Raw genomic sequence first — 22,066 nt, forward strand, 5'->3', positions numbered from 1 at the left:
CCGTCGGTGCCGGCCGACCCGCGGCGGACACCGCTGCCCTCTCGGGGGAGCCTTCCCGCCGGCCCAGCTCTTCCTCCTCCCCTCTCTGCGCCCAGGAGCGGCGTCCCGCGCGCGCACCTACCCCGCGTCCCCGCAGGTGGGGGGCCGGCTCGCGGCCGGGACAGGTCCGCGGAGAGTCAGAGTACAAAGAGCGGCGAGCGGCGAGCGCGAGTACAAAGCGCGGGGCGGGGCCAGCGCTCCAGCTGGAGGCGCCGCGCAGGAAGCCGGCCGGGGGCGCGGGGCCGGGGGCGGCTGGAAAGTTCGCCTGCGCCCCAGGTCTGCGCGGCGGGGAACTTTCCACCCGGCCCCGAGGGCCTCGCGTGCCAGGAGCCCTCCCCCGGGGCCGGCGCCGCCGGCTGGGGCGCCCCGGCCCGCGCGACCCCCGCGGTGCACGCGGGCTGCTGTCAAACTCGGCTCGGGGACCGCGGCCCTCCGTCGGCCGCCCGCGCCGGGGCGAGGCGCCCGGCCGCCGCCAGGCGGAGCCCCGGCTGCGCCCCACCGAGCCGCGCTCGGGCCGCCGGGGAGCCGGCTTCGGGGAAGCAGCGCCGGCCGGGGAGGGCGCCGCGCGCCGCCGGTTACCAGGAAATGCCGCTTCCCCCGTGCGATGATGACACTTCCCCCGCCACTTCCCCTTTCCCACGGGGAACTGACTCGGCGCGCCCGGCGGGCGAGCCCCGGCCCGCGCCCGGCCGGGCAGCGGCGTCCGCGGAGGGCAGGCCGGGGACGCCGGCCGCCCCCGCCCCACCGCCAGCGCAGCCCCGCGCGGGGTCTGACTCAGGGCCGGGGCGGCGGGCGTGAGTCACCCAGAAAACCTGCCCCGGCTCCCACTGACTCAGCCCCCGCCCCTGCGCGCACAGACGCGCAGTCAGAGGCAGACACAACTCGGCCCACACGCCGCCGGCCGCGGAATTCCCCGCCCGCCCGCCGCGCACCTGTCCGCGCCGCGCCCGCCCGCTCGGGGGCAGGACGGCCCGCCGCCCCCCGGCGTCCGCACTGACCCGGGGGCGAGGACGGGCACGACAGGCACACAGACACCGCAGACTCCTCGCGGACAGGCGGGAGGCCGGCGCGCGCGGCCACAGCCAGGCCGGGAGGGCGACACACATCTGGGGCAGACATTCCAGCTTCTCCTGGCCCGACCCACAATCCCCAGAGCCAGCCGCCCAGAAAGGGTTAACTCCGCTCCCGCCGAGGCCACGCCCTCTCCATCCGGGCATTCCTGGCGAGGCCCAGCTCCGCCCCCTCCATCCGGGCTCTGGACTGGGGGACTTTAACCGGCCCCCTCCCCGCTGAGCCCCTGGAGAGAGTCACTCCATCAATCACACCCACTTAACTCTCTCCGGGCTCGAGCCCCTCGGAGCGGCGCCCCGGCCGCGCAGGACGCGTGCGGGGCCTCCCGCGCCCCCGGCCTCCCTGCGCGGCCGGGGCCGCCGCACACGGGCCTGCCGAGCCGAGCCGAGCCGAGCCGAGCCGAGCGCAGGCCGCCGGGCCCGCCGCCGCCCGCCCCGCCGCTCCCCGTGCTCGCGGCAGAAGCGAGAAGTTGCGGGCTCGCTTCTTACCTGGGCGCGGGAGGCGGGAGCCGCGGCGGGCTGCGGTGACTCAGCCCCGGGCAGGCCGCCCGCCGGGATTCCCTCCCCAGCCCCCACGCGCGGCCGGCCGCGGCCCGCTATGTGTCACTGCGGCCTTGTCTGCGCTGCCCGGGCCGCTGGCAGGGCCGGCGGCGTGCGGGCCCCGGTGTCTGTCTCCGTGTGCACCTGCATATCTGCTCATCTGGGCTCCCTCAGTGCCTGTGTCTGACGTTCCTGTCATTATCCCTGTCTACATGACTCCGCGGGGCTGTCTCTGTCTGTGTGTCTGCCTGGCTCCAGTCTCGGTCTTTTGTCTGGGTCTGCCTCTGCATCGCTAGGGTGATCACGTGTGTCTCTGCACATGCCCTTCTGTGTTTGCCTTCATGTTCCTGAACAGAGTCGGGGAACATTGAAGCAGGCAGACCTCGCAGACTCCTCGCCTCACTCCCCTGATGTCTTGCCGCATTGGTGATCGTTCTGTCTGGGTCCGTCTCCCTTCTGTCAAGTTCCTTGACACCCTTGCTTATCCTCACAGCTCCCATTATAATTGCTAGCATTTAGCATGGCGTGGTGGCGCACGCTTGTAATCCTAGTACTTGGGAGGCTGAGACGGGAGGATCGCACAGGTTCAAAGCCAGCCTCAATTACTTAGGCTCTCAGCAGCTTAGTGAGGCCCAGCTTCCAAATAAAATATAAATTACACTCTGGGAGTGTAGCTCGGAGATAGAAAGCTCCTGGGTTCCATCCCCAGTACCACACACACATACCACACACACACACACACACACACACACACACACACACACACACACAATTGCTAGCATTTAGTGAATATTACATGCTAGGCACTGTGTTGAGGACAAAACTTACTGGTCACTAAACACACTTCCCCAAGCCAGGCGTGGTGGCGCCCCGCGCTTGGGAGGCTGAGACAGGAGGATCGCACAGGTTCCAAGCCAGCCTCAGCTACTTAGTGAGGCTCTCAGCAACTTGGTGAGGCCGTTTCCAAATAAATTATAAAATAGGTCTGAGAGTGTAGTGGGAGGTAGAAGTCCCCTGGGTTTCATTCCCAGTACCACACACACACACACACACACACACACACACACACACACAACCTCTTCCCCAAAACCTAAGATAGGAGGTGTTCTGATTAACCCATTTTGCAGATGAGGAAATTGAGGCTCAGGGAGGTTAGGTAACTTGACCAAATCATTCTGCAACTCAGTGGGCGGGATGAGCTTCTTTCCAGAGGCACATTCTTACCAGTCTTCTACAGCGCTCTGCCCTACTCTTTCCCTTGACTTATCCTCACAGGCCACCTCCTGGGCCAGCTTTGCTCTCAGCTTTACCGTAACTGTGTTATTCCCAATGTCTCATGTCCTCTAGAGAAGGTGTGGGTAGGAGGCTGTGCAGATCTCAAAAGCCCGTAGGTTTCTTGGCAGTGAAGTTCATTCAGTTAACACATTCATTCAACACACATCCACAGAGGCACCCCAACGTGCAAGCCATCATGCCAAACAGAGACACTCAGATAAAACAGTCCCACTCAAGAAACCCCGTAACGGCGAAGAACCACACACGCGCAGGGAACTTGGTTCCCTGGCTTACGGAAGATCCCTTTCTCCTACAGGGGAAAAGGAAATGCCACAGGGCCTCAGGGAGAGAAGTGGCAGAAGGAACAGGGGAGGCAGAAGAGTAGGACTTTGGGTATGGGGCGCAACCGCTATAGTGCAGCAGGCACAGAATGGGACAGAGGGATCTGGAAGGAAAGGTGAGAAGCTCGGATTGCCACGGAGGCAGTGTTGTTGTGGCAATGACTCCAGTATCTCCCCACATCAGTTTCCAAATACCATTCCTAAGCCAGACGATCAACGATTCTTAAGACAGCAAAGCCCTCCCCTGTCCAAGAAGAAAGCCCGCCAAGGCATCGCACGTCCATTTGCAGCTTGCAAACCCCGGCTTAATTCAATCAGCAACTGAGGTGTAGCACTGGGCGTGCGGGGCAGATTTTTTTTAGTGGTGGTAGAGAGGCTGGTGAAGTACAGGGTTGAACCATTCATGGGAGACAGAGGGGAGCTTCATAAGCCAGGAGGGCTGAACCACTCAAGGACCACACCGTGGGAAGAGGCCCAGAACTGGACTGGACCATTCTGAGAGGCCATGATCCAAAGGATGCCAAACATTTTCAAACATGGGGTACCGAAGCTGGATGGGGGGAGAGGGACTCATGGGCTAGACTTACCAGATGGAGTTTGGTGTGCCCTGTCTCATTGGAATCAGCACCCCAGCAGTGGGGTGCAGCAGACCACGATGGGGTGGGTAGTGCTATGGGGCTGGCATGGTGCCTGCGGGGGACCTAAAAGAAAAAAGTCAGTTAGAGATGGGGTCTTCCAGGCTGGAGGGCTTTCCTGTGCTTCCTGCCCCCTCAGAGGAGAAACCTGGCTCTGATGGTCAGATGAGATGGGAGAATCGGTTTCCATGGCAACCAGAAAAAGCTATCCCCAAAGTGGTCCTCCAACCTTCCCCTTGAGGCAGCATCCTGGGCTAGCCTGTAAGGGGGCATGCTTTGGCATCTGAGTAAGTCTGCAGTGGACACCAACTCTTGATCTCTCTTCCCAGTGAGCCCTCCTACTGAGACTCTTTGGCCCAGACTAGTCCCAGCAGCTCCCTGACAACTGCTCCCAAGCCAGCCTCAGTCCAGCCCCAGAGCATGCAGACCCTCTGTTCTTCAGCTCTCTGCTTCCTCCAAGAGGTTCCTCTCCAACCTTATCAAGACACCAGACAGCCAACTCCACCCTCTGGACTCTGCCCCCTCCCCTTCCCCTAGGCGGGTGCAGGCAGGTCTTGGCAGCTGCACAGGTGGCCAGACTAGATGAACGGGCCCAGCAGGGAGGAGCCTTCCTCCTCTGCAAGAACTGTGACTCTGGGCCTGGGCCTGGAAGTGGCCTCTGCTGCAAGCCCCCCTCCAACCTACCCCCAAGGCCATATCCTGTTTCCCCATCATCTCCTTCCGCTGTGTGGCTCAAGAAAGTGACACAGGCCCACTCCCTTCCCTCCTAACCCACAGAGACAAAGAGCCAGGCCTTTTAACAAAAGTCCAGGGCCAAGAATCAGGTGTCCATCCAAGGGTCAGAACTGCCAACTCTCACCGTAGCCTCACTCCTCATCTCTATCTTCTGCTCCCTCAGCCACAGTCCTCAATCCCTCTGGACCCAGACACCTGAGCTTCTGGTCCAGTTTCTCCATCTCTGGCCTTCCAGCCCCCATCCTTACCCCTGCCTCAGAGACGCAGGCCTCTGGCCCCCAGCCTCCATGACGCAATGTACTGCAAGCTTCCACGGCTGCTGATGACACTGCCCCAGGGGAGGTGTTATTTCTGACCCAAGCAAGGCCCCCTGCCCCGGCTGTGCCAGTGGTCAGCAGCCGGCTGGGAAAGCCAGGCAGGGAAGGCCTTCTCAGCTGCAAGGGGAGCCTGAGCAGGCACCCTCCAAGACAGGGGGCTGTAAGCATGGACTTGACACCACTGGTGATGTGGTTGTGTTGGGGGAGGGGTGTTGAGGGTCTAGCCTAGAGAGGGGAGTGGGCAGGCCTGAGGACTGACCAAGATGAGAAGTGAGGGGCAGCCAAGGTGGTCAGAGGGGGGTGTGTGCAGGGTGTCTGGACACCAGAGTGGGGGAGGGCTAAGAATCACTTAAAGGGCCAACCCCAAGCTTTAATCCCTCACCAGCCCTGGCCCCAAGCAGGAGGCTGTAATTCATCTGTCCAACAGCTGGGGTGGGTGGGTGTGTGGGGGGGGGCATGTGGACAGGAAGGGGGAGCTGGGGGAGGGGCTGGGGCTTTCTTGTGCACAGAGCCAAACAACAAAAGGGGACCTGAAGGGCCAGCTCCAAAGTGCCCGGGCCAGGCTCTGACCTGTAGACCTGCTGCTGGTCACTACCAATAGTCAGCAGAGTGTCGTAGTTTGGACTCAAGGATTCTTGGCCCAGGAGTCTTGGGCTCAGAGGTGGAATCCTGGAGAAAGCCCAGGCTGAGTGTCCCTCCAGACAGGCTGTCACCCCTCCTTGCACCTTTCCAGCCGCAGCACTGTCCCAGACCTGGCAGGCCCTGCAAAAGACTCAGCCAGCCTCTAATGCCCTGCTCACCAGCCAAGCCTCCCCAGACGTGGCCTGCCGGCTCCCCCTCCTGCCAGCGCAGGGTGGCAGCGGCCACACCAAGGCTGTCCCTTTAAATCACTACCACCCCTGATTGTGTGGACAAACCAAGGGCCCTGCCCCCCCAGCCAGGCGACTTGCCACCTCCCCCCACCCCACACACCACCACGAGTCCCCAGAAATGTGAGGGCCGTTTAAAGGGACAAGAGAGGCTGCCTGGTGTCTGTACAGCCCCTCACCCCCACCGCTCACACACTCATAGCCCCTTTCCCCAGAACACACAGCCCCCTGCCCTTCCATGGGGCCCCCCAGATTCCGGTGCTCTCCCCACCCCTAGAGACAGCCAGAGGAGAAAGGGGGGCCAGTGGTGGTGGGGCAACGGAGAGGGGGAGGGAGAAAAGGACAGGGACTCCCTCCTTCCTCAGAGCCCCAGGGGACGGTCGGAAGGGAAGAGCCTAAGGAAACAGTAGGACGGAGCCCGAAAGGTGCCGGGCAGACCTGGGCGCACAGGCTGCGGGGCTGGGGAAGGGAGTCGGGCTGCACGAGACGGCTGGTGGCGCGGCCGGCGGGCGACAAGCCCAACTGGGGGGAAGGAACAAGGAGAGCCGGGGAACGAGGCAAGGCCGGGGAATCGGAGAAGGAAAGGGGTCATCCGGGAGGGTGTGGAGGAAAATCAGAAGGGGAGGCAGGCCAGGCTAGGGTTACCTGCTGGGTGTCTGTCCCCCGGCGGTGCCCCCCGAGTCCGGGAAGGGAGGGGGGAAGCGGCAGGGGGGGGAGTGGGGGCTGGGGGGGCGGGGGGAGACAGTCCCTCCTCTGCCTCCTGGGCCTGCCCCAGCGCTCGCAGCCTCTGCCTCCCTCCCTCCTCCTCCCCGTCCCTGAGTCCCGGAGTCAAACAAAGAACTGTAGCAGGCTCTCCCCAACCCCCTCCCTCCTCCTCCTCCTCCTCCTCCTCCTCCTCCTCCTCCTCCTCCTCCTCCACCTCCTCCTCCCCTCCCTCCCTCCCCACCAGCAGGCTCCCTCCTCCTCCCTTCCGGTCTCTTCCTTTAACTACCAGCCCCCCCAACCCCCAGCACTAGTCTCTCTCCACCCACCACCCCAACCTTTTACACACCCCTCAGCCTAGCCCAGTCCCTCCTAGGGAAACTGTGGAGTCTGCAAAATGAAAAGCTCCGGAGCACAACATGGGAAGGGACTGGGGTCTTGCTTCAAAATCAGGAACCACACACAATTATTTTATTTTTCACAGCCAAAGCAATAGTTTCAACTACTTCTCCAAGAGAGGCAAAAATAATCCTAAAGAAAGCAACACAAGTCTGACTAAAGCTCTTATCAAATAAAGTGCACAAAGCAGTCCAAGCGAATCCCCAGAACCCCCCCCCCCACCTCAGCACAAATTCTCCACTGTCTTTAACCAACTCGGAAGATCATCGCTTGTTTGGAGTAGTTCTACTAACTATAATAAAAAATAATAACTAACACCATTTGATAAGTATTTCATGTCAACTATTCATCCTGTGTTTATTCTGTGCCAGAAACAGTGCTAAGTGTTTTTGCATATATTATCTTATGTACTCCCTCGGGTCTGAAAGATAGGTATTGATATTTCAATTTCGCCGATTAAGAATTTGAGGCTCTGAGACATTGTGACCTTTCCAAGTCTCATAGCCACTAAGCGGCAGGGCTGGGGTTAGAATCCCTGTCTAACCTAACAGCTCAAGCTCTATGGCACATGAAAGCAGGTATTGGCCCCCCCACCCCCATCCCAGTACCAACACCAACTCTAGGACTTAACAGAGAAGGGCAGCCACAGCTACCAACTGAGTCCTCCCCACCAAGTGGGGCGCCACAAACAAACCCATCCACTTCTAGGGAATAACAACCTCTTTCCAGTCTAATACCGCTTTCTTGGCCTCCTTCTTCAGTTTGGGAGGGGAGTGGGTCACTAAGTGGACATCAGGGAAGGACGGTGCATAGCTCACACAACTATACTGTCTGGAGCAGCTGTTTTTGTGACCACTCCCACTTCAACTTGAGAAGGAGAGGGGGCCTTGCAGCAGGTGGGAAAGTAAAAGACTTCCAGGAGGCTCTTTCAAGGCGGGAGAAGCTTGGAGGAGCAGCCCTACGCTGCCAGTCTAGGGAAAAGTGACCCAAGGTTTCCCTCAGCCCAGCAAGGGGGCAAAGTCTTTCAGCCACACCACACCCGAGCCCCTCCCCCTCCCAAAACTCCAGGCCGGGGTTTCCCACCTGCAGAACGCTAAGGCCAAGGGAAGGGAGAGGGGAAAGAGATGGCATGGGACTGGAATTGGACTCGGGTTAGAGGTGGGAGGGAATGGGAGGGGGAGGAGGCCCCATTGCCTGGCAACCGTCCCGGGGCACGTGCACTCATGACATCATCCTAGGCCACCTCTAACACAGACCTTTGACCCCTACAGGGGTGGTGGTGGTGGTGGTGGTGGGGAGCCGGCAGGCTAAGCTTCCTGGGAAAAAGCCTTGGAATTCTGGGAACCCAAAAAGGAGACGTAGGAAGAAACCCAGGCGTCCTGGCCTTATCGCTTTTACCCCCACAGAACTCTAATCTTAGGGATTCGGGCCTCGCGCCCGCCTCCTCTCCGCCTCCAGCCCTGACCTCCCAACCCACATTTCTGACAGGAGTCCCGACACGCCCCTCCGAGATACTGTGCCTTCTCTCTGCTGGGCGAGATCTCTGGTGGGGGCGGGGGCGGGGAACGGGGCACCGGTCCCGTGGGGCTCCGTCTCCTATCTGCGGGATCCCCTGCGCCCCAGCCGGCCGCCAGCCGGAATCTGTCTGGGTCCCCTAACTCTCCCGCCCCTCCCGTGCTGTTCCAGGGCGGAGTCTGTGGAGTTGAAATCAGGACACGGAGGGAGGAAGAGTTATATAACTGGAGAAGCAGAAAAGGACGAGTGGAGACAGGGACAGACAGCCCAAAAGGAGCCAAGGGAGGTGCAAGGAACACCAAGGAGCGCGAAGAGGAAACGTTAGGGACGGGAAGGGTCCATAAACATCAAAGCAGTAATTCACACGCATGGGCGTGACGACCCGGGAAGCGCTACCTGGGCCGTCTGGGGCGTTCCCGCAGCGCCCGCCCCCGCCACCCACAGCAGCTGGACCCTGGCTGGGAAAGCCTCGGGGAAGGGGTGCGCGTACCCACTCCCTTTCTTTTGGGGAAGCAACCTAAGCCAGAGCCCAGGGTGGCAGCGGCTGGGCATATGGGGCCCGGAAACCACAGCTCCGCCCAGCCCACCTGGGAGCTTGGGGCGCCAGCTAGGGGAGCTGGGGGAACAGGTAGCCGGCCCTCTAAAGCAAGGCTGGGCATTCGCGGTCGAGATCCCACGAAAGAGCGGAGACCGACCCAGACGCTTGGGCCCCCAGGGGCCCTGGACCAGTACCCAGCAAACACAAGTCTACTGGGGAGCGGGGCAGGTGCCCGAGTCGCTGCGCAGGCGCAAGGGGGGGCTCGGGCGCGTGCGGCGGAGGGGGGTGGGCGCGAGCGTGTGGGAGTGCACGTGCGGGTCCCGGCCGGCCACCTCCTCCCTTCCTCCACTCCGTCCCCTCCCCTCGCCCTCTTCCTGTAGCTCTACAATGCCCGCTCCCTATTGGCTTCCGTGATCGTGACGCCAGCAACGTCCGCTGCCGCGGATTGGGCAGACGGGAGAGTTCGGGATCGGATTCCAGAGTCTCGCTCGCCAGTTACTCTGGCAACAAGGCAAGCAGCCCGGAGGAGCACCCGGAGCCGAGCGGAGCGCCGGGCGCGCCGCGCCGCGCCGCGCAGGGGTCCCGCCTCCCTCCCGTAAACCACCGAATCCATTTGAGTATTGCCGCAGCTGACTCCTTCCTCCCAGGGTCCTCGGTGCCCAGGAACTGGGCGTCCCGCTCTCGACCTTGCCCACAGTCTCCCAGTCCCCCACTCTCTCCACCCCCGACCCAAGACGAGGCCACAAGCCGCAGCAGACAGGAAGCGAATCTGCGTTGCTTAGTAACCAACCCGCGTGCCCCTCTCCCCACTATTTACCCCAGCCCGGAGAGGCGGAGGCTGAGTCCCCCGAGGTCCCGCCCCACCCGGCGCCCTGCGCCCTCCGGCCCACAATTTCCTGTGAGGGGGCCCAGATGACAGGAAGCCAAAAGAGGGCCTCAGCCCACTTTTCCCTCGGTCGCTTTCACGGCCATATCCCCCGGCCGCAAGGCCCTCAGTTCTGGGTGTGCGTCTCATCCTCGCCATCTTGTGGCTAACGCTGGGAAGAGCCCAAGTCCGGAGAGGGCTGGGGAAAGGGAGACAGCGGAGGAGTAGGGTCGCAGTCCGGGATGGGGAGACGAGATGGGCGAGGTCGAGTGAAAGGAGGTGCGGTGGGGCGGAGTGGGCTGGGGGAAGCTGCCGCCGGGGCTCTTGGGGCTCCTGATGGGAAATGGAGGGTGGAGGCCTTACATCTCACTGGTGGGGAGAACTAGGGGGAGACTCCAAGTGGCCTCAGGGTGGGAGGCACACGCCTGTCTGACCACATCTGACCTCCAGTCCAGGGGCCGCGGCACTGACCTGTTTGCAAACCCTGCTCTTTAGTCTTGTCCTTCAGTTAGGACCGCCGCGCCCGGCCCTAGGTCAGGAAGGGGATCCCGGCCCAAGGGGGACTGGGAGTCCTCTGGCCCCTCGACATCTGGAAGCCGAGGTCTCAGCCTCCCAGCTCGCCCCCGCCCCCGCCCTGTTCAATTCGGGGGACTCGGATATCCTGAGCCCCAATGTTCTTCCCAGTGTCTTTCCTGAGACTCAACGTTCATGCTTAGCTCTCTCCCTCCTGTGACTCTGACGTCCCGCACCCCTTGCACGGAGGATGGTTTCCCTCTTAACAGACGCTCTCGCGATTCCCCATTACCTGGTTCTGGGGGTCCCAGATGTTCAGGGTCCCCAAGGTCTCCCGGGGGTCGAGCGGGCCCCCCCTCTCCCGGGCCGGGGCAGGGGGGGCCGCTCCGCCCCGTGGCGCAGTTGGATTTTCCAACACAAACACCCGCACCCCCCTTCCCCGGCCACGCCCCCTTCTCCTGGCCCCTCCCCTCCTCGCCCTGAAGTCCCTCTCTTCGGCTCCGCCCCAATTTCAGCGGGTCTGTCTCGCCCAGCGCCCAAGCCGGTTAGGCTACCGGGTGCAAGGAACCGGGTTCCCAGTGCAGTGAACGGGGTCCACCCCAATCCTTGGCTGACAAACCGCTATTCCGTTTGGATCGCGCGCCCTTCCAAAGCAAGCCCTGCCTTTCCTTGCCCGGAGATTTAGGCCACACCCTCCCGAGGCCCCACCGTCCGGCCCCTCGGTTCGAAGCCACGCCTCTTTCCCTCTTAAGGCCGCCCCACTTCCTTCCCCTCCTTCCCCCTGATGGTAGGAGCTCCGGTCTTCTGTAAGGCGGGCTTCCTCCCTCCCTAAATCCCCACCTTCCCATTGACTTGGGGCTGTGGTCCCGAATATTTTACTGCACCGAGCTGCAATACAATTCTTCCAACTTTATGGCTAGAACCCCTAGGTATCCTTAGGGCCCCGCCACAGGCCAGATTCATTCAGCCCAGGTCAAAGCCTAAATTAGCTTCGTCCATAGTCCAGGCGCACGTAGGTCTCAGCTCCTAGAGTCCCCGACTCTCTCTCGGGCGGGGAAGGAGAGGAGACCCCCTCAGTTGTCCAGGCTCATGAGCAGGGCAGTGCCCCTCTTGATCCAGTGATCGGATGTCATGGCCCCAGATCGGAGGTCGATGCCAATGACAAAGGAGGCCCGGTCGGCGCTGCCCGCCCGGTTGGGGTAGTAATAGCAGGGGCAGGAATACATGCCTGGGGAAGGAGAGAAAAGGAATCAGACCCCTGGAGTCGCAGCGCACAGGGCGGGAGCAGGTGAGTGTTAGACCAAGGGATGGGAGAGTATCCACAGCAGTGGGCAGTCAGGTGTGAGGGTGCCCCACCCTTGGCGCTCTTCTTGCGGCTCTCTGTGGGTTTGAAGTGGATCGTGGGCATGAGCCAGACCAGCTGCATAGGCTCTGCCTCCACCAAGCACGAGTTCTTCCGGTCCCAGCCTGCGCCCTCCAGGTATAAGCCCCGAACCCAGACACCATCCTGAGGAGAGATCGGGGCAAATTTGGGGGGAAGTCTAGACACAAAGTTGCTGCACCCCTGACTTCTCTTATCCTCCCTTCTCTCCCAACAATTTTCCACTTTCGCTCCAACCATGCTCCGCCCAAAGACTCTTGTTTTTATTTTATATGTATTTATTTATTTATTTATTTTTTACTTATTTATTTATTTTGTGGTACTGGGGGTGGAACCCAGGGGCTTTTCCACCTCCGGGCTTTACTCTCAGACCTATTTTATACTTTATTTGGAAACAGGGTCTCACTAAGTTGCTGAGAGCCTCACTCAGTAGTTGAGGCTGGCTTCAAACCTGTGCGATCCTCCTGTCTCAATCTCCCAAGTGCGGGGATTACAAGCGTGCACTACCACACTCATCTTGTGTATGTGTGTGTGTGTGTATATATGTGTGTGTGCGCGCGCGCGCCAGCCACTGGGGACTGAACCCAGGGGCATTCTACCTCCAAGCTACACCCAAGCCCTATTTTTTGTTAATTTGGAAACAAGATCTTGCTAGGTTGCTGAGAGCCTCAGTACTTGCTGAGGCTGGCCTCAAACCCACAATCCTTCTGTCTCAGCCTCTCGAGTACTGGGATTACAAGTGTGTGCCACCACACCCGGTTCACAAGACCCTCTTTTGCTCAGAACCCGAGCTTCTGCAGGGCTCACCTTGGGTGGATACACTAGGTTGCTGTCATCTACAGTGGAAACGATAAACTCCCAGGAGAGGCTGTCCACTGAGATCTGGGGGTTGAAGAGGAGAATGAGGGAGGGTCCCAGAGAGGGAGGGGCACAGCCCAGCACCCTCCAGTGCTCACACTGTTCTGGCGAGCTGATGACTGCAGCACCGCAGTGAGGAAGCCGGTGGGGAAGGTGAAGCCAGACAGCCAGAAGATCACAGGGGGGCGGGCCCGGCTGGCCCACAGCTCAAACTGCTCCACGCGCAAGGCCAGGTCCCGCGTCCACGAAGCCAGGGGCTTTTGTGAGGGATATGCCTGGGGGAGGAGGCACTGCACATGTTCCTTGGTTCCATTATGCATCCAGAACCTTACCTGAGCGACTGGAGCAGCTAGAAGACTGTGGTGTCAGCCCCTGCTAACTACAGTTGGGCAAAGTTCTCCAAAAGCCCACTCCCAGGAAAGAAAAATGACAAGCACTTATTTATTTGCAGTACTGGGGATTGACCCAAAGACATTCTACCTCCAAGCTACACCCCCCCACCCTATTTTATTTGAAACAGGGTCTCATTAAGTTCAGGAGGGCCTCGCTCAGTGTGCACCACCACACTGGCTTCACAACTATTTATTGATGACAATGACATCAACATCCCTTATATGCAATGCTTGGGGTCAAAAGTCTCAGATTTTGGCCGGGCGTGGTGGCGCACGCTTGTAATCCCCGCGCTTGGGAGGCAGAGACAGGAGGATCGCGCAGGTTCGAAGCCAGCCGTGCGCGCTGGCTTAGGAGACCCTGTTTCCAAATAAAAATGTAAAAATAGGTCTGCGAGTGTAACCCGGAGGTAGAAGGGCTTCCAGGAACCCCAGTACCACCAAAAAAAAAAAAAGTCTCAGATTTTGGAGGGTCCTGTTCTTTTTTGTTTTTTGTTTGTTTTTTGCAGTACTAGGGATGGAAGCCAGTGGCATTCTACCTCCAAACTACACTCCCAGCCTTATTTTGTTTTTTTATTATTTTGAAACAGAGTCTCATTGAGTTGCAAAGGGCCTCACTAAGTAGCTAAGGCTGGCCTCAAACCCAGATCTTCCTGTCTCAGCCTCCCAAATGCTGGGATTATGAGTGTGTGCCACCACGCCCGGCTTCTGTTTTTTTTTTTTTTTTTAATTCAGGAATTTTAGCACAGATTTGCCAGTTGGATATCCCCAATCAAAAAACTAAAACTCCAAAAATTTTCAAGCATGACGTTGGCACTTAAAAAGTTTCAGATAGTGGAGCATTTCTGATTTCAGGTTAGGAATGCTCAACCTGTAATATTAATCAGATAGCGTTAATGAAGTACCTATGGATGTCATGCACAGTACCAGGAATCTTTGAAACACCCTTGGAGAGGTCACTTGCCCTGAGTAAGTCTGGAAGTCTGGAAGCTGAGCAGTCAGTGAGTGGATGGCAGAGGCTCCCAGGTCTCTGCAGTTTGCTGCTGGCCTCCCTAGGACCGGGAGATGAGGGGTTTGGGGTGAGAGGAGAGCCCACTGGTTAGTACTAGTAGGATCGACAGTGGAGTAATCTTGCCTTTCCCCAGAGTGGAGGAACGTGGGCATCAAAAATGCAATTGAAAATCTCTTCCAGGCTTGTGGACATGACGATGAGACCCTGGATGCCCTTCTCTAGGTCTGTCAGTGACAACCTGCCCAGGATGAAGCAGACGGAGTGTTAGGGAGGGCCCAGGGCCAGCCAGAAGGGAAGGCCTTTCCCCTGCCCCCTCCCACATTCAGCGGAGCCCCCCTTGAGCTTACAGGATGGTCTCCATGAGCTTGTTGTATCTCTGGATCTCCTGCAGGAGGACCACGTTGAGGGGCGAGGGGTCAAGAGCCAGTAGCTTTCGAGTCCCTTCATAGTCGATCATCTCAGGGATCTTCTGCTTGACATCAGTGGCCAACTCAAGGACCTACGGAGGCGCCAGTTCAGTGCGGCCCCTGCCTCGACGCCTCCCCACGCAGGGGTCTGTGGGTGCCTACCTTCTCCTCCCGGCTCTGGCCACCGGCACTGGTGGGTGTGATCTGGGGTTGCAGGGAAAGCAGAGTCTCAAAGAGGGTTCGTGCCTCCGTGATCTGGGAGGCCACGTCAGCATTGGGGTGCTGGCCAAAAGCCTCAGGGGGGTCCATGCCGGGCAACAAGCTGATGTATTCCTTATAGGAGGCCAGGCTCCCGTCCTTGGGGATAAAGTACGTCTCCAGCACTGACAACCTGGGGAATGACAGCATGATCACCCGCCACAGAAACCTGGGCTTCAGCGCCAGGCCCAGGCCCCGGCCCTACACACACCCTGCCTGTCCAGCTTCTGGTTCTTGCTTCCCCTCCCACCCTGCACGCTCTGTCTTCTCCCCCTGTCGTATTCTCTCCTCCTACCCTTCCCCCAGCCTCAGCCTGGCCACCTGGTCTGTTTGTGCTGCCTCCCCCTCACCGGTAGGAGGGGGTTGATAGAGACTGATCACAGAAATAGTCGTTGATGTAGGTGGTGAGCAGGCGCCGGTCCCAGTCATCGGTCACGTGTCCTCCATAGTTGACACCGGCGATGAGGTACTTGAGTGCGTCCCAGGGCGTCTCCTCATACTCGTCCAGATAGAGGCTCAGCAGGTTTTCTGACACCTGTGGGTGGTCCCCGCCCCGGCCCCCCCACCCCAGTTAGGAACTCTCTGAAAGGGGCTTTAACACTGTCAGGTGGGTCCCCACAGTGGAGGCCAGAGGTGCAAGGGAGGAGGGCCGGGACGAGGGACCCCCGGTTATCACGCACCTCAAAGTCAGAGTCGTTGAAGCCGTAGATGATGTTCCAGCCGAGCTGCAGGAACTTTTTGCGTTCAAGTAATACCGAATGGAAGAAGCAGAGCGCAAACAGCAGCTTCTTATATTTGGCAGGTTTGGAGCAGCGGGAAAACTGTGGTTCTGACATCAGCTGGTAAAGCCGTGTCATGTTGGCCTTTAGGCCCTGAGGGCAATAAAATGCAGAAGTGGGGTGACCTCAATCATGCTCTGCCCTGCTAACGGCACCATGTACAGTCGTGCAGGCTGTTCACTGCCCAAAGGGGTGAATGGAGGCTGAAGTCTAGCCCTTGACCTGCACGACAGATGTGCACTCATTTACACGACTGGGGGCTTTTCCTACCTAGCTCACGTTTGACACTGTATAGGCCTGTGGCAGCCCTACCTCCTTGTTCTCTCCCCCACCCTTGGTTTTTGTTTCGGTACTAGGGATGAACCCAGGGGCACTCTACCTCTCAGCTAGACCCAGGACCCTATTTTCTATTTTATTTTGAAACAGAGTCTCACTTAAGTTGTAGAAGGTTATCTTTCTCTTTCCTTTTTTTCCTTCCTTCCTTCCTTCCTTCCTTTCTCTCTCTTTCTCTTTCTTTCCTTCTTTCTTTGTGGTATTGGGGATGAAACCCGGGGTATTCTACCTCTGAGCTTACACCTCCTGCCCTATTTTTTATTCTTTATTTTGAAACAGGGTCTCACTGAGTTGCAGAGGGCCTCACTAAGTAGCTGAGGCTGTCCGTGAACCGCAATCCTCCTGTCTCAGCCTCCTGAATGTTGGGATTACAAGCATGCACCACCATGCCCGGCTTACTTTTTATTCTTTATTTCAAAACAGGGTCTCACTAAGTTGCAGAGGGCCTCACTAAGTAGCTGAGGCTATCAGAGAACCTGCAATCCTCCTGTCTCAGCCTCCCTAGTACTGGGATTACAAACATGTGCCACCACACCCAGCTTGCAGGCAGAGGGTTTCGCTAAGTTGCTGAGACTGGCCTCAAACCTGCAGAGATTCTCCTGTCTCTGCCTTCCAGGTTTACAGGTGTGCACTACCACACACAGCGTGGCCCCCCTTCTAATCCGCTCAGCCATCACATTCTCCATGGTGGGTAGGCCAACTCAATTTGGGAGTGCCAGAAAATGCAAATAGAGACAAAGACATATACATTCAGCTGTTTTTTGTTTGGTCGTATTTCTTCATTTTTCAGTGCTGGAAATGGAACCTAAGGTCTTTCATATGCCAGGCACGCATTCTACCACTGAGCTGTATCCCCTAGCCCCATGCAACTGTTAATTAACAAAAATATACAGAATTGCATCAAAAGTTTATTTAAGGTGACAATATCAACAAGGAAGAACATTCTATGTAATTGGATTTATCAGGCTTCATGAACAAATGAGAATTTGGAATATGTCTTATAAATGAGGATATGGCTAAGCTTGAGGGGAGGATCCTGCTTTCCTGCAGATGAAAGGAATTGAAGGAATAAAGGCACGGAGAAGAAAGAGGCTGATCCGGATGAGGTCAAGTGCAAATGCGTAGCTGGGAAGGCAAGGGCCATGTACTGGCAGAGGCGGAGTAAGAATGATAGCTTGAGACATCTGGACTTAATTCACCAGGCATCATGGAGCCACACTCTGTCTTGGGTAGGAGAGCTGATAGGTTGAGATGGGTTTTCTTGGTGCTAGACACTGAATCGAGGACCTCATGTGAGCTAAGCCAGGCTTTACCTATATCCCTGGTCCCTGGAGTATGTGTGTGGGGGGGGTGCCAGAGGGAGGTCGAGTGTGTAGAAGTGTCGTGCAGAACCAGTTTGGGTCACTCAGCCTGTCGAGCACTAACAGGTCCTATGTGGCCTTGTTACTCTCTTCTCAGGCTCAGTTTCCTCATTTATAAAATAGAGTAGAAGGCAGGCATGGTGGTGCATGCTTGTAATCCCAGTACTGGGGGGACTGAGACAGGAGGATCACAGGTTCAAGGCTAGCCTCAGCTACTTAGTGAGACCCTGTTTCAAAAAAAAAAAAAATCTGGACGTGGCAGTGCACACTTGTAATCCCAGTACTTGGGAGGCTGAGACAGGAGGATCGCAGGTTCATAGCCAGCCTCAGCAACTTGTAAGGCCCTCTGCAATTTAGTGAGACCCTGTTTCAAAATATAGAATAAGCCAGGCATGGTGGTACATGCTTGTAGTCCCAGTACTGGGGAGGCTGAGACAGGAGGATCGCAGTTTGAAGCCAGCCTCAGCAGTTTAGTGAGGTTTCCAGCAACTTAGTTAGACCTATTTCCAAATAAAATATAAAACAAGGCTGAGGGTCCATCTCAGAGGTAGAATGCCCCTGGGTTCTATCCCCAGTAACAGACACACACAAAAAAACTTTATATATATTCTTAAAAATAGTACCAAATGCCGGGCGTGGTGGTGCATGCTTGTAATCTCAGCATTCGGGAGGCTGAGATTGGAGGATCACGGTTCGCGGATAGCCTCAGCTACTTAAGTGAGGCCCTCTGCAACTCAGTGAGACCCGGTTTTGAAAATAAAGAATAAAAAAATAGGGCAGGAGGTGTAGCTCGGAGGTTGAATGCCCCTAGGTACCACCCCCCGACCCGCAAAAAAAAAAAAAAAAATAGTGCCAAATAATGCTATGTGCATATATGAATATATCATTCTGAATCCTACTAGTATGTATAATTATAATACACCAATTAAAAATTAATTTAAAAAATAGTAGTTCCAGTAAGAAAAGAGATAGTCCATGGCAAAGGAACTGACGTCTTATGGTGTGTGTGTGTGTGTGTGTGTGTGTGTGTGTGTGTGTGACCTGGAGATTGAACATAGGGGCATTCTACCTTTGAACTACAACTCAGTCCGATTTTATTTGTGGCATTGGGGATGGAACCCAGGGGTATTCTACCTCCAAGCTATACCCCAGCCCTATTTTTTTTTTCTTTATTTTGAAACAGGGTCTCACTAAGTAGCTGAGGTTGGCTGTGAACCAGGATCCTCCTAACAGCTTCCCAAGTCCTGGGATTACAAGCATGCACCACCACACCTGGCTTATTTTTTTATTTTAAAACTGGGTCTCAGCCGGGCGTGGTGGTGCACGCTTGTAATCCCAGCATCCAGGAGGCTGAGACCTGGAGGATCACGGTTTGCGGACAGCCTCAGCTACTTAGTGAGGCCCTCTGCAACTCAGTGAGACCCGGTTTCAAAATAAGGAATAAAAAATAGGGCAGAGGGTATAGCTCGGAGGTCAAATGCCTCTGGATTCTATCCCCAGACCCGCAAAAAAAAAAAAAAAAAAAAAAAAAAACTAGGTCTCACTAAATTGTAGAGGGCCTTGCTCAATTGATGAGGCTGTCCATAAACCTGTGATCCTCCTGTCTCAGCCTCCTAAGTACTGAGATTATAGGTATGCCACCACAACTAGCTTGACGTTTCATATGTATATATGTATGTATGTATGTATGTATGTATGTATTTATTTATTTTGTGGTTCTTGGAATGGAACTCAGGGGCATTCTACCTCTGAGCTACACCCCAGCCCTATTTTTTTTTATTCTTTATTTTGAAACAGGATCTCAGTAAGTTGTAGAGGGCCTCACTAAGTAGCCGAGGCTGTCTGCAAACCGCGCTCCTCCTGTCTCAGCCTCCCAAATGCTGGGATTACAGGCGTGTGCCACCACGCCAGGGGTAGATTTTTTTTTTTTTTAAGGACAATAAAATCAATATAGCCCTGTTTCTGTTAAGGCTAAGGTTGCTCTCCGCTGCTATCAAGAAGGGAGACCAGATGGCCCGGTCAACGCCGGGGGGAGGGGGGGGCCCATGGCCACTGTACCTTTGGAGGCTCTGTGGTCATCTTGATGCTGGCCTGCAAGATTGAGATAGGGAATTCTGGGTGGGGGCTGGAGCTGAGCCAGAGACGAAAGGAAGGATGAGGGTCCTCCACCTGCAGCTGCTCCACCAGCTTGTCCAGATTCGGCATCCAAGACAAGGACAGGTGGCAGTTTGCCAAGAACACCCAGTGTCCTGTAAGAAGACGCCGTGACCAGCAGGAATTACTTCCTGGGTCCCACCTGTCCCCACGCTTTCCACCCTGTGGCAGCAGGGGGTGGGGGAAGCGTATCTAGTGCTCAAGTCGGCCAACACTGGGGCTTTCTGGAAAAGTGGGACCCACAGTCACAGGAGCGTGACTGGTGTTGAAGGCTCTGGGAAGGAGGCGGCTGAGGAAGGGCAACACTGACCCTGAATCACACCATCTCGGAGGAGCCGAGCAGCGATGGGCGCCTGGCCCTGGCCCAGGGACAGGGCGTGGAAGCGCTGGGCCATGCCTGTGTGCTCTGCCAGTTGGAGCAGGGCGCTGGTGGGGTCCACACCCGGGGACAGGATGAATACCAGTGGGGACCTGGGGGTTGAATCCTCCATCACCTGGAAGCACAGGAATGGCTTCGGGCAGAAGGCCACAGAGCCCAAGTGGAACAGACTGAGGAAAGAGAGACAGAGCAGGGTGCAGGGAGACCGGGGCGCGGGCCAGTGGGCAGGCGCGCCAGGAGCCACTGACCGACTTCATGTTGAGCACAGGGGGCTCGATGAAGCGGGAGCCCAGGTTGGAGACGATGAAAGAGGTAACGCAGAACGCCACACGGTCCTGGCGCAGGGAGCGGACGATCAGCATCCTCTGCATCTCGTTGCAGGCATTTTCCCACTCACCTGGGGACGAGGGGAATAATCGAGTCTGGAAAGACCCAGAATCTGAACAAAGAGGCACCTACCAGGAATGCAGCTGGAAGGGATGAAGAATAAGGGGGAAGGGCCGGGCGTGGTGGCACACGCTTGTAATCCCCGTGCTTGGGAGGCGGAGACAGGAGTGTCGCATGGCTGGCTTAAGAGACCCTGTTTCCAAATAAAAATATAAACTAGGTCTGGGAGTGTAGCCCAGAGGTAGAAGGGCTTCCAGGAACCCAAGTACCACAAAAAAAAGGGGGGGGGGAGGGGACAAACACAGCCTGAATGGAGGAAAGGAGGAAGGCAGGAGGGGAGGCCGGACCCGGTACCTGGCAGCATAGCCTTCTCTGGGGTAGAGTTGGTATACCACAGGTGCCAGTCCCGAGGGTACTGCTCAAAGGAGTTCATGAGTCCGTGGAAGTTGGTCAGTTTGTCCAGCTCGGTAATGTTATCCCAGTAGGCGTCTGCCAGCCAGCCAGTGCATGGGTTATCCATCTGGCCCTCCCGATCCAGGACCTTGGGCGGGGAGCAAGATTGATGGAAACACCTCTAAGGGAGAGTTGCTGATGCTGAGTGAAATCTCCCAACACAGCCTGTGTTTGAAGTGAAGGAGATGTTAATTACCCAGATCCGACCCTTACACCTGGGGATATGTACTGAAATGTCGCTCTGCACCCCACAAATATGTAGAGCCACTGTCAATTAAAATAAAATCGAGCCGGGCTGGTGGCGCATGCTTGTACTCCCAGCATTTGGGAGGCTGAGACAGGAGGATCGCAGTTTGAGGACAGCCTCAGCTACTTAGTGAGGCCCTCTGCAACTCAGTGAGACCCTGTTTCAAAATAAAGAATAAAAAATAGGGCAGGGGGTGTAGCTCAGAGGTAGAATGCCCCTGGGTTCCATCCCCAGTACCACAAAATACATACATACATACATACATACATACATACGTACGTAAGTAAAAATAAATTTTTTAATTTTTTGTGGTACTAGGGGTGGAACCCAGGGGCTTTTTTTTTTTTTTTTAACCTCCGGACTATACTCCCAGGCCTATTTTATATTTTATTTGGAAACAGGGTCTCACTAAGTTTCTGAGAGCCTCACTAAGTAGCTGAGGCTGGCTTGGAACCTGTGTGATCCTCCTGTCTCAGTCTCCCAATAAATAAATAAATTTTCAAAATAAAAAATAAAATTGTAAACATTTTTTAAAGTTTCCTCCCTCTTTCCCTCCCTTTCTTCCTTCTTTCTGTACTGAACCTAGGGTGTTTTGCCTCCCAGCTACACTCCCATCCCTTACTTATTTGTTTTGAAACAGAGTCTTGCTAAGTTGCTGAGCAACTTAAACCGGTGATCCTCCTGTCTCAGCCTCCAAGTACGGAGATTACATGCTACTTTCTCTGTTGTTGTTGTTGTTGTTGTTTATAAGAAAGTCAAAATGAGTCTCTGCACATGACAGAGTGGATGAAGAGATGAATACGGGAATCTGAGACGGATGAGAACCCTTTATTGAGGAATAATTGGGGTCAGGGCTGAGGTCAGGGTGGGATGGGGGTTTGCCCAGGACTTCACCAGTTGAGCTTCCACAGTTGAATTTTAGGAAGCTGCCGCCCTCTGGTGGTTTTCTGGTAATAATGTCACCAGCTCTAATGACTTCATTGGGAGCTTCACTTAGAGAAACACCAGCTGTTTCTTATTCATTCATTTCCTCCCCTCCCTCCCCCTCCCCTCCTTCTCCTCCTCCTCCTCCTCCTCCATGTGTGGGGATTGAACCCAGGGGGCACTCCTAGCTATTCCAACAGATCCTTTTTATTTTATTATTTATTTATTTTATTTATTTGTTTATTTATTTATTTATTGCGGGTCTGGGGCTAGAACCCAGAGGCATTTGACCTCTGAGCTACAACCCCTGCCCAGTTTTTTTTTTTTTTTTTTTTTTGTGGTACTGGGGGTAGAACCCAGAGGCTTTCTACCTCCGGGCTATACTCCCAGA

The 22,066-nt window shown here is 56.4% G+C and overlaps 1 protein-coding gene and 1 long non-coding RNA gene across 2 annotated transcripts in view; both read right to left on the reverse strand.

Annotated features, from left to right (window-relative positions):
- The window catches only part of LOC308275117, a 562,357-nt gene that overhangs the window by 144,853 nt on the left and 395,438 nt on the right, over positions 1 to 22,066 (reverse strand). The gene's annotated exons all lie outside the window — the stretch shown is intronic.
- DNAH2 (dynein axonemal heavy chain 2) overlaps positions 11,427 to 22,066 on the reverse strand; it is a gene marked incomplete at both ends in the record, with an annotated part of 149,928 nt that continues 139,288 nt past the window's right edge. The window contains 13 exons of the mRNA XM_080712978.1: positions 11,427 to 11,581; positions 11,710 to 11,860; positions 12,542 to 12,616; positions 12,691 to 12,867; positions 14,117 to 14,231; positions 14,341 to 14,492; positions 14,563 to 14,791; positions 15,009 to 15,193; positions 15,339 to 15,530; positions 19,190 to 19,380; positions 19,596 to 19,779; positions 19,913 to 20,061; positions 20,406 to 20,592. Of these exons, the coding sequence (XP_080569104.1) occupies positions 11,427 to 11,581; positions 11,710 to 11,860; positions 12,542 to 12,616; positions 12,691 to 12,867; positions 14,117 to 14,231; positions 14,341 to 14,492; positions 14,563 to 14,791; positions 15,009 to 15,193; positions 15,339 to 15,530; positions 19,190 to 19,380; positions 19,596 to 19,779; positions 19,913 to 20,061; positions 20,406 to 20,592 (2,142 nt within the window). The remainder of the gene's footprint in view (positions 11,582 to 11,709; positions 11,861 to 12,541; positions 12,617 to 12,690; positions 12,868 to 14,116; positions 14,232 to 14,340; positions 14,493 to 14,562; positions 14,792 to 15,008; positions 15,194 to 15,338; positions 15,531 to 19,189; positions 19,381 to 19,595; positions 19,780 to 19,912; positions 20,062 to 20,405; positions 20,593 to 22,066) is intronic.

The sequence above is a fragment of the Muscardinus avellanarius genome (assembly GCF_963383645.1).
Source record: "Muscardinus avellanarius genome assembly, chromosome: 16".
In the NCBI taxonomy this organism is placed as follows: Eukaryota; Metazoa; Chordata; class Mammalia; order Rodentia; family Gliridae; genus Muscardinus; species Muscardinus avellanarius.